Below are 12231 nucleotides of genomic sequence, written 5' to 3'. Positions count from 1 at the left end.
ACTGCAGTTAGCGGACTTTGACTATATAAAGATACGTAGATTTTAATTTATTTTAAGCAAGTGTTCACTAAGGAATATGGGAATATTTCACACTATCATGATTTATCTCTCTAGCACGGTGTGGACGCCGTCGGCTCCACGCATGTTCTCGACGTGTTCTGCTTATCGCTGATTTTTCACAGGCGTCATTGCGTTGGAGCTGATCAAAAAATTCTGGAAGACCTGCGCGTCCCTTTGTATCAAGTTCTTTATCCGGTTAGCCACTCACAATAGATACTGGATAGCTGATCGTCTTGCATGTTGAGACCTATAACACCTGTCATGCTACCGTTCTGTGATCAGACGGATGATACTGTGCTAAAGATGGCCAAGTAGATCAGGTCAAATGGATCAGCACGAGGCACGGCTATTTTGGTCCGTTCTAGACACGGTACGGTACGACGACTAATGGGTTGGGCTGGCATGTCATGACGACTTAGGCCATACCTGGGTCAGAGCCGCGGCACGACGGGTCGGCACGGCACGATATGTTTAACTATTTATATTTTTTAGTATTTTATATAATTTGTTTATATCTAATAATATATAGGATATATGGTGCAATGGTAGTGTGTTTGACTTCCAAGTAGAAGGTCGGGTGTTCGATTTCGAGTGAAAGCAAATTTTTGTGATTTTTTCTAATTTTTCGTGGACTGTCCAACACTTGCTCACGGAGTGCGTTTTCACGAGAGAGGTATGGTTCAAGGTGCTCCAAAGAGTTGGTCTGCAAGGGTTTGTGTCGAATGGATTCATGGTTGTCTTCCAGTGCTAGTGGTGACATGCCCAGCGGAAGTTCCCAAGACTACTCGTAAGGGTCTCAATTTTTTGGTGATCTTGGTGGCTTGATCTATTTAGAAGCTTCGTAACCGTTGTGTGTTTGATGGCGACTGACCTAGGGTGACTAGGCTATTGTGAGAGATCTTCGAGGAGGCTAGACTCTGCGGAGCGATCGGGACGAAGGAGTTGCGTATTTTGTTGTTGTGAGGGTTAGGGTTAGGTCATTCTTTTTTATTCAAGTGCATATGTAACAATATGCAAACAGTATGACATTGTAATGTGACGGTTTTTTATCTTAATTAAATAATACGTGACTCTCTTGCACGTTCTAGAGAAAAAAAAATAAATTTATCTCTCTACTCCTATAATATTCTAGGCATGCGCTTACTTTGTTTTGGTTTTGATTCCAATAGCCCCCTACAAGACGCACAACAAGTCATTGCCATCCAACAAATGCCTTCTATTCATTCCAGCCATAATTCCATTGTCCCACTGTATTTCGTACGTCTAGACCTAACTTCTCTTTTTCAATATAATATATAGCTCTCGCCGATTATTTAAAAAAATAATTGCCATATGTATTGCTCATATAAGAGGTGATAATCTCCCTAAGATATATTAGTCAGTAGGGACGATTGTCCTCCAGCCAACTAGGTTTCCATTCTCGCCGCTAGTTGAGTTTTTTTTTCCCTCACACAAGATGTGTCTCTTCCTGAATATGGGAAATGGCGGCAGCAGCAGCCGCCGCCGTTCAGATGGAGGCCGCTTGTTTCTAGCCCGCCTGCATCCCATTTCAACAATTAACTATGAACTGTTGTTTAGCGTGTATTTCTAAATTGTTGAGTTAGTTTACGCATAAAATATCCGTAAGTGCTTCAAATTGTTGAAAGGCATAAAATCCCCGACAAGTATTAGATTCGTATCCGTCGATACTAGCAAAGCCTGAGCCTATGGTCTCATGTGAAAGGCAGCTGCTTTCAGTGAAGACAACTCGCTTGGTGGTAGGACAGGCCATCGCCACCGTCCTCAGGAATGAACTCAGGGCAGCAACGAGCCGGGCCGAGCAACCTTGATTTTACTCAAAAGCTAGCCCACGCCAAATGCCATTTTCCATCACCTCAGCATGGCCATGCGTCTAGAGTTGAGTTGAGTCTAATGCAAGGCCTGGCCCGTCAATTGAGTTTCGAATAATCCGGGCGTAGCCGCACCCATCGGCGCAGGCCTGCCTTGGGCTGCCCCCATCGTCTCATCACTGGCAATGCCTCGAGCGCATGCGCACAGACGCGGCACGGTATTTGCTTCGATTCTTTTATTTTTAAATCACATATCTAACCTATCATTACTCGATTTTATAGCCTCAGAAAATTAAATAATCGAAGAGAGGAAAATCTCACTTGTTCATCGGACGAGATCAAGTTCTCACCCGCTGAACAGCTGAGATTTTCGTGGCACCTCCACCGTGTGGGCCCTCTCAAAAGACCTTCGTGGCATCTCCGTCATGTGGGTCCTCCCAAAAGATCTCGTCCATTAAGGGGGCGAGATCTTGTGGGCATTTAAACTAGCATGGTCAGCTCTATTGACATCACGTCTCATTTATTTCCCGCCGAGCCGAGAGGAGAGGAGAGGTTAGGATGGGAGGGGAGAGAAGAGGGAACAATTGTGCGATGAAGTCCTGTCATAGGAAAAATGTATATTTTTTCTCTGATTTATAGATGAACAGAATGGAAGCTACAACTAAAGCTGAGAACAAGAGTGCACCTGTTGTTGCCAAAGCTATTGTTAGAGACTTTGACTGCGCTTTTCTATTCTTTTTCACAGAGTCCATGTGGCATGGAGCTAAATGAAGCTGAGGTATTCCACCACAAAGCTCATTATTTCCAGTGATTGACAAGTCAGTCAAATTTCTGAAAATGCCCTCTTTTGGCACTTCCCCTTGCAGATTGTTGAATGACAGATCTAACTTTGACAATGATGTCAAATTTTGCAGAACTGTAGGTATCGGCCCTGACAAATTGTTGTGTGCTAGATACAGTAGTTGTAGGTCATGAATACTTCCAATGGCGTCAGGAATAGAGCCAGACAACCTATTCATGGATAGGTTGAGTGCAATCAGACCCTTTATATTGTTGAGAGATTGAGGTATGCTCCCCTTGAATGAGTTATTGTCCAGCCTAAGTTGTTGAAGCACGGTGCACCCCCTATTACTATTAGGTATCTCACCAGAAAATTGGTTTCCAGATAGAACCAGGCTGTTAAGATTTCCCAAGCTACCAACTTCAGAAGGAAGGGGCCCCGATAGTGAATTGTATGTTAGGTTTAAGTAAATAGAAATTACCGGCAGTTTGAAAATCTCTCTGGGAAGCGAACCGTTCAGACGGTTCATTGATAGATCAAGTTTTAACAAATTCTTCATGTTCCCTATACTTGCTGGAATTGGTCCCTCCAGGTTGCCCTGGTGTGCATCAAGGGTAACCAACTTTGAGAGATTTCCGGTATCTGAAGGTATTTGATCTGACAAGTTTGTTTCGAACACCAGGGGTAACTAACTTTGAGATGAAGGTATTTTCCCTGACGAGTTTGTTTCCAAAGAAGGCAAGATGTACAGTGAGACGGGGGGCTCGCCGGTGAGGCTGTTAAAGGCGAGGCTGAGGAACTGGAGGCCTAGGATGCTGTCGAGACCAGGAGGGATGGTGCCCTCGAGCTGGTTGGACGAGAGGTCGAGGATACTTAGTGATGACAAGTTGGCCAGCGACATCGGAATGGTGCCGCTGAGGTTGTTGTACCACAGTTGGAGCCTCTTCAGGCGTGTTGGCTTGTCCCCGAGCTCGGCGGGAATGTTCCCGCCGAGATGGTTGGACTGAGCCTACTGGTATCCCAATAACTTTTCTCGGTAATTTTTTCTCAAAACTTTTGAGTTAAACTTTTTTCCTACCATTTTCTCTATCGGAAAGGTGTGCGAGGAGGGCTGCTTGCACGCGCGCGAATTAGCAGCATCCCATGATCTGTTTGTCGTATCTTACGGTTACATAGTGGTATCTAACATTTATATGCACGAAAATACAAATCTGAATAAAATTCAATCTCTATCCATCCAGTTTAAACCTAAGTCTATATCTGTAAATGGTCATGTGATTCAACAAGAGTAGTTATTGCAAATTCACAATATATAACACAAGGAGGGCAGGAGTAGACCTCCTCTTAAGCGTCCGATTCTTATACTCACAATCATGGACGGAATAGGTCTACACCGTCAATTCCGACCTTGAAAGAAGAATGCCATCAGTATCAGCATAGAGCCATTCGCCGTCGCAAATTCTTGTTCCTGCAATGGTCACAGGGACATGCTTCTCGCCGACGCCCTTCTTGCTTGGCTTCATGGGGTGCGAGTTCAGAGCTCGGACACCAATGTCGCAACCGTTGATATCATCTACATCCCTGATACAACCATTAACCACAATGCCGGCCCAGCCATTGTTCTGTGCCAGCTGGGAAAGGTTGCCACCCAAAAGGGCGCGGCACATGCTCCCGCCGCCATCAACCACCAGGACCCTGCCATGACCTTTCTCCTCAAGGAATTCGCGGAGCAAAACATTGTCCTCGAAGATCTTCAATGTCACAACAGGGCCAGCAAAAACCTGCCGCCTTCCGTAGATACGGAAGACAGGCTGGAGGGCACGGAGCTCGCCATTCATGATTAACTCGGAATTACCATCACATATTTCGGCAGTGGCCAATGGCAGGGCAGCCATGTTAGCTTTAGTCCTGTTTGTCATCAGAAGAAGAAAAACATCACAGAGCAGAAGTAATCAACAGAAGAAGGCCATTCCTTACACAAAAATAACAATAAATTCTCCAACGAAATGCACCTTTAAACTTATATAAAACTAGAAGGAAGACAGATGGCAACCTGAATTATTAACGGTTGTCACATATAGATCTCAAACGGAAAAAAATGTTGAAATTGCACTTAATGAACATCAGCGAGTTTTCCCATGATTTAAAGTTTCACACTGCTACGGTGCACAACAAGAGAACCAAAATATTGATTCAAACAAAATATCAGCACAGGGAGCTTTCTTGTTATTTCTCCAACAAACAAAATATCAATAAAAGAAACATGAGGTTCAGTGTCCATGAAAAACATCAACCACCAAACTAGCCTCAACTGAGAAACACAAACATATCTGCTTCTTTAGCAGACGAAAAGGCAACTGAACAAAAAGTTTAAGCAAGCTCACTAATATGAAACATCACTCCAATATTATATGCAACATGGGCATGGACCTACCACCACTTAGGCTCTGTATCTTCCTGTAGCTCAGATTTGCATGCAGAGCTGCAATTATATAGTTCCAGCCCCAAAATCCAAAATGTGATGTTCGCCTCAGCCTAAAACCCTGAAGCTTATATCACTTTGGGAGAGTCATGGTAGGATGCAACATCTCTGTAGTATGTGGACTAGAACTAGAGATATGACTAGGTGAAAACCCATGCATTGCAGCGGAAACTGCAGGGAAAGAATTACACAGTCCAGCAGCAGGAAAGTACTGCAGGTAATGAACTACTAAGTCCAACAGCAATGGTTTTTAGCTAGAAAGGAATATTGAATAGGCTGAGCTATGTGCATATTTAGTCATGCCTTTAACTAGAAAAAGAAAACATACAATAGGTTGCTGGACCATGTGACTATGGTTCTAGTGGAGATTTTGTCAAGTAGATCATACAGTACTAACATGGAGTCTTATATGTTTCAAATATAAAATCCTGAACAACAAAAACAGTTGGACATGAGAACGATATGGTAGCAATTTCTGCCAAACATTGAAAAGGCAGTTGTTCTGCCTGTAGCATTTCTGTCAAACATTGAAAAAAATGAAACAGCTTGGGAGCATAGGGCCGGTGGAGAACATGTACAATCAAGCAAGAAAATGGCAACAATAAAAATAAAGAATCCATAGGCTGTTAATGCTTAATACGATTAACCTATGCAACATTCAGTACAGGCTTTCAGAAAACCAATGGCACCAGCATATACTTGTTTGGTTTAGGATTGTATGTTACGGCAAGAAAAGGATTATTGCCGTACTAATTCATATTGTCATATAGTACAACGTGAGTACAAAATGCATGACCACATCAATGTTTTGCCTAAGTGATCTGTAGCAGCAGCGGATATTTGGGGAAGATTCGGCATCAATTTGGAAACGAAATGCAAAAGCACTGAAAATGAATTATGAAATTAATCAGCAGCAGATCGGTTGGGAGTCTGGGACTGTCGTCGGGAATCCAAGGAGGCTTGAGGCCAAGTCAAGTCTTGAGGAGAAGGTAGAATCTGGGCCTGCACGAGGGGTTGGATGGAGCGGCCGGGCTCGGCTCGTGACCTGGTGTGGCGTAGTAGGAGGGCACAGCCACCGCCGAAGCTTGAGCTGCTAGGCCCTGAAGTCGATTGGTGGAGCGGGCATGCACGCCTCCAGCAGTATACGCGGCCGCCGCCGGCGATAGGTGCGGCCGGCATGGACGGGAGAGCTAGCCTCCCGTACGTGTTGTCTCTGCCGCTATGAATCAACTGGGAAGCTGCGGAGGGGGGAAGATGAGAGGGAGGATCGATGGGAAGAGCAGGCATCATGGCCAAACCTCGATCGAGCGCTCGGCTGGCCTCGTCGGTCGCTGGACGCCGGAGCGGTGGCGGTGGTTTATCGATTTGTACACAACTGAGACGTGCTTGTAGTATCTGGTGTATCCGATGTCGTCTACCACAGATTTGGAGGGTGCGAGCGGCCTGCCGAGGATTGAGCTTTACAAGCATTAACTGCAGTTAGCGGACTTTGACTATATAAAGATACGTAGATTTTAATTTATTTTAAGCAAGTGTTCACTAAGGAATATGGGAATATTTCACACTATCATGATTTATCTTTCTAGCACGTGTGGACGCCGTCGGCTCCAGGCATGTTCTCGACGTGTTCTGTTTATCGCTAAAAGAATCAAGCTCAGCCTCCCAAATAGACTTACAAGAGCTGGGAGGTAAGGAGTTTTGGCATTTTTTAGACAATAAAAAAAAGTTTCGACGTTTTACATCATGTGATACATACAAACTTATTTATTACTATATCATCTTAGCTCCTAATTTAATGTTGAAAGGGAATAAATCAAACAACAGCCTTACATACCTGCACTTAAACTTGCCTGAATCAAACGACATGTAAATCAGTGATCACACACCATACTGCGGCCATGAATCAAACAACAGCCTTACATACCTGTACTTAAACTTGCCTGAACTTGTGGCAAACTATGGCGATGAAGCAACAATTGCTTCCCAAGTCCTAGAACATGCCATGGTCCAACTATACTACTCGCGACAAAAATCCAAAATTAGATACTATATGTGATCGTATTTGTCGAAATAGACAACATATCAGCGTATTTATAATTTTAGCATCCGTATTCGACACACGGTGTGCCGAAATGGCACTGTAGCATCATTTTCGGCACACCATACTCCGAAAATGAATAGCACCGTGCATGAACAATACCGCGCACTGCTGTTACTGTTCATGCGCAGTACTGTTCATTTTCGACGTATGTGTGCACCCGTTTTTTGCCGAATACGGTGCTACAGTGTCATTTTTGGCACACCGTGTATCGGATATGGTGTGCCATTTTCAGCACATCGTGTGCCGAATATAAATGTTAAAATTATAAATATACTGACATGTTATCTATTTCGATAAATACGATCACGTATGTTGTCTAATTTTGAATTTTTGCCGCTCAACCAAGAAGGTAGACACCGAGTAATTAATATGCAGAGCAGAGCAGCAGCAGCAGCAACAACAAAGCACCGAGCAGTACACGTAGTGCTAGCTCTGACACTGACAGTAACGAAAAACCCGTTCCATTCCAGAAGAACCAAGCAACGGCCGGCCCAGGTCTCCCATCGTATCCGTCGATGCTACCAAAGCCTATGGTCTCATGTGAAAGGCAGCTGCTTGCAGTGAAGACAATTCGCTAGGTGGTAGGACAGGCCATCGCCACCGTCCTCAGGAATGAACTCAGGGCAGCTCCAGCGTTGCAAATAACAGAGTGCTAAGGGAATCTTTTTGTGCTAAACCATTGCTATATATACCGGAGAGGTTGAGTGTTAAATAAAAAAAAGCTTGGAAGAGGTGCTGAAGTTAGCATCCGGTGCTCTAAATAAACAAATCTTGTTTGGGAGAGATAAACCGGGATGGAGGAGGAACTGAGGAAGCACGAAGAAGACATCCATGAGAGAGAAACAGCAATGAGCCAAGAAAATTATTTTTTCTATTATTATTTAAATCATGGTAAGTTTCACTTTGATTTGCTATAAGTTGTAGCATTTTTTTTGCTAACCAGCACTTCACCTATGTGTCTCATTTTAGCACATTGGGTGGTGCTATACATTGTAGATGGGTACCGACCGTGGGTGGTAGTTGCAGTCCAGCGCCGGTAGCATTGCGCTACACAATGCAATTCTTCGGCGGAAGTTGTATATTTAACACCGACGAGTAGGAAAATAAATCAGAGTGGTCTAGTGTATTTGGAGTCTGGACACTAATTTATAGTGTGAGATGTGACAATTTATTTCCTTTATGATTTCATCACATATGATTTATTTGTTTTAATTATAAGTTTTATGGTAATTTTTATCACCTGTCACATTAGATCTAAAATACATGAGCATGTCTGTAGGATTATTTTCCCCGACGAGTATTCGATTTGGTCATTACATCATTCCAAAATTCCAAAGCAACTACCAAATCTGAAATGCTCTCATTTCAAAAAGTAGCTTATTGTGCGGCCTTGTCCTGTGATGGGGCCGAAGTAGGAGAGAGGTTAGAGGGTGAAGGTCGTGGAAGCGGCCAAGGAAGATGGTGTCTGAGGCGATACGGAACCAACGGTTGCAGACAAGGGCCAGCAGTACTGGTGATGAACATGGGAAATAAAGCCAAGACGAAGGAGGATCTCGTGCAACAAATCATCGTTGTTGAGCACTATCAAGGCCATGGCCACTGCTTCCGGCAATAGGCACAGCTCATGATCCCCTTTTCCTTGCTCCTTTGTCTCCTCCATCTTCGACTATATCATTCTTATTTTTGCTATTTCTCATTTCTTGTTTCCCCCGGATGCATCTACCAATATTGTGGGTGTGGGTGGGTCGGGGACTCTAGGAAGAGGAAGAGATTACTAGACATCCGAGGAATAGGAGGCCATATGGAGGAATTGAATGATACGTTTGGATATTATATCTACCTTAATACACTTGTCACTTGTAAAGTATGATCTGAAGTGATAAGCAACATGCTTATTCAAACCTAGACACTTCAGTCAGTTTGCACACGAACGCCGCGCACAATGCGGAAGCAAAATGGTGAGGGAATCTACTTTGTGCTTCGCAAGCTTGCGCTTGTAGGCGTGCGGTGTGAGATGAGCTCAGAAGAGGGAGGCGGAGATCACGGAGCAAGATTCACTGCTTCTAGTAAGTCTCCTCACGAAAGGGGTCCCCCATCCCATCTGCTCCCAAGCCAGCTCCTCTGCTGGCCGCGCTCTCGCTCGTCGTGCCTGCTCCTAAGCCTATCTTCGTTGAGTTGTAGATCCGGCCACAATAGCTCGAGTTCGGATGGTGGCAGCGGAGATCCAGGTCTGCGAAGCTTCGTTGGCTAGAAGGCGAAGGGGTCTTATGGCAGGGTGTAGGATGCTCGGGAGCGCTAGGGTAGCGGCGAAGGTTCCCGTGAGGTCGGATCCAGGCGCAGCACCGCTGACCCCCTTTGATATGTTGCGATGCCACCCTAGCCCTTCGCTCGACGCAGCGCTGCTGATCCATAGCCTCCTCTCGCATCTGCATGCCTCCTAGCACGACGTGCACCTAGTTGCCTCCTTCACCCGAGCCATGATGACCAGATGCAAATCTAAGGGAGGCCGCCGTCGTGCCACATCCGAGAAGACAAGACCGACAACATACTCATCCCGCCATTGCTCTGCATTGTATGGTGTTGTGGCTTTGCTTCGTTGCCCTCCATCAGATATAGCCTTCGCGCATGCTACAAAGACCGTCGCTTCCAGTACCGTCGACATGTGAAGCGGGGTGATGACGACCTCCTCTCTGGGTGTCACTGATGTGGACATCTAGGCGGGCACTATGAATCACCCCTATGAGGTGCCATGGGTGTCAGTTGGCTCTAGGGGTCAACCCCGTCGCCCTCATTGTGACCCATCTCAACGCGCCACGTTGAGCAGTCGTCGTCTCTGCCGCACACGTCAGAGTCGGAGCACAGCCATGCTTTCAAAAGGTAGGCTCACAGTAGATGCTACCGCTGCCTCGCACATGACCACAAGGTCAACTCTTACTAAGGACCCTTCCGCTGCATTTGCTGCCGTCGCCCTAGACATCGAGAGCGACACTACCGCTTTCAGGACCCATCTCTTGTCGCGTGCGCAAGCTCTCCATCAGCCTAACCTCCATCAACAAACTCACAGCTGGACGCACGTCATGGCCACATCTCTACCAAGTGGATGTCACGCTTCGCCTATCCTCTTTGCTATACATGGCAAGGATGTCGCCTCCGTCTGCCATGACAAGGAATGTGTTCAGTGTGGCTACCTCTGTCACACCTACCTTGGCTATGCTACCCTGAACCTTCAGTCCATGCTCGCACCTGTGATGGAGTCACTGCGTTCAGAGCTCCAACAACTGCTCGTGACCCACTTTGAGGAAGTGGTGCACCCGCTCAAGGATGAGGCCTCTACCACCAATGTGGTTGGCTTGTGTGGCTAACCACCTGGAACATGCAGAACTGCCTTGTAACACCCCAGGAGCTGCAAAATCTAGAACACGCAGAACTGCCTAGTGAGTATCTCGCCACTGCTAACATGGCCGAGCTCTTTGGTCCCTGTTCTTCGGTTCTACGCTCCTTGACATTGTCTGTCTTCACTTCATTGATGGCTCCACGCATGTCTTCCGAGGACTCTTTGCTGTGCGAGCCTGCTATTGCAACTACTACGGACCTGGATGTTCGTGAGTCTCCTATCATCAATGAGGTGGATGTTTTGCTCACAAGGACCTCCACCCAAGTTGTCACCCATGTCGACCCCTTTGACATCACAGATGGCTCTGCCTAGTCGACCTCTAAAGAGCGAACAACATCACATCACCCCTGCTCGCCCCTTGGTCCCCATTGCGGTTGGTGCTTTCCCATAAAACATTAAGGTGCGATCGGGGCTCATATTAGATCCCGTTGCAACTAAAGCTTAAACCACCAAGACAGAAGATTGGCCTAGCACTACACCTACGACCAAGACCCTTCCAAATTGTGAGCTGCTAGTTGATACTTCCTAGGCGACCACCGAGGATAGTGTGTAACCATTTGAAGCTTACCTCCCAAAGATTCCGGATCACTATTTGGATCTCCCTGTCGTGCCTACTCAAGACTTAACTCAAGTGCCTAGGCACCCTCCCTCCGTGAAGGCCGAAAACCCCCCTTGCACTCCACCGCAACCTCCCCCGCCAACGACGGCACCGGCAAGATGCAAGCGAAAGGCTTATGATAGGTCGATCGTACGCCAAAGTGATCATCTTGCCTTGAAGTACCTAGCCGAGTTCAATTGTTAGCCTTCAAGCTTTCCTTGTGCCATGAGTCGTCGACCTCGTGAGTCGATCGAGTGCGGGTCCAACCGGCCATTGTCGATTTTTTCTTTAGTTGCTTTCTCTGTTGCTAGTGCTGTTGACTTCTTTGCCTTAGTTGTTGTTGTCTGCTGTTTGTTTTACATTGCTTGATCTCTTTAGGGTTGTTGTACTGCTCAATCTAACCTTCTTCTTCTTTATTAATACAATCGGCAGCTCTCCTGCCCTGATTTGTTTCAAAAAAGATAAGCAATATTCTATGAAAATGTCATCTCGATCAGCGCACGTTCACTCCCTCTTTTTGTAGATGATGTGATCATATGTGGCCAGGCAACTCTGCATGAAGCTCAGGTAATCAAAGCAATATTAGAAAAACTTTTGCAAAGACTCAGGTAAAATTCCAAATTGGAATAAATCTTCCATTCTCTTTACCACAAACACCCCTAGTGACATTCAGGATGACACCAAGAGCCTCTTTCAAGTCTACTCGTCTTGGCCATCCTCTTTTCACAACTCACACTCCTAAATCTGAAGTCTATGCCTTCCTAGAAAACAAGTTCAAAGCTAAATTTAATGTGGAAGGTAACAGAATTTCTCATGCAGGTCGCACAGCTCTTATCAAAGCTGTTTTTTCTTCCATTCCCATTTATTATATGTCCCACGTTTTCTCTCTCCAAAATCCTTCACTGAAGAGCTCACTTATGGTGGAAAGGAAACAAACCTGACAATGGTAATAAACCCCTTTTCCGTTCAAAAATATATAGTAATAA

At 45.6% G+C, this 12231-nt stretch overlaps 1 protein-coding gene across 2 annotated transcripts; it reads right to left on the bottom strand.

The window, feature by feature from the left end:
• Positions 1-3906: 3906 nt before the first annotated feature.
• Positions 3907-6620, bottom strand: LOC133896628 (putative 4-hydroxy-4-methyl-2-oxoglutarate aldolase 2). Of its 2 annotated transcripts, XM_062337236.1 has the most exons (3): positions 6229-6440; positions 5105-6197; positions 3907-4578 (listed from the first exon to the last, which is right to left on the bottom strand). In XM_062337236.1, the coding sequence occupies exon 3, from the start codon at positions 4563-4565 to the stop codon at positions 4059-4061; it is 507 nt and encodes a 168-aa protein (XP_062193220.1). In that variant the 5' UTR covers positions 4566-4578; positions 5105-6197; positions 6229-6440; the 3' UTR covers positions 3907-4058. The 2 variants fall into 2 exon arrangements, with proteins under 2 accessions (XP_062193220.1, XP_062193212.1); XM_062337228.1 differs by lacking the exons at positions 5105-6197; positions 6229-6440 and adding an exon at positions 6451-6620.
• Between the last annotated feature and the right edge of the window lie 5611 nt (positions 6621-12231).

Source organism: Phragmites australis, chromosome 2 (assembly GCF_958298935.1).
Source record: "Phragmites australis chromosome 2, lpPhrAust1.1, whole genome shotgun sequence".
Lineage (NCBI taxonomy): Eukaryota > Viridiplantae > Streptophyta > Magnoliopsida > Poales > Poaceae > Phragmites > Phragmites australis.
Note: the sequence above shows the minus strand (reverse complement) of the source record. Positions and strands in the feature narration are given on the sequence as shown.

What these genes read in the sequence shown, in the direction of transcription:
- LOC133896628 (XM_062337228.1), bottom strand. Translation starts at nt 4,565, where the DNA reads ATGGCTGCCCTGCCATTGGCCACTGCCGAAATATGTGATGGTAATTCC.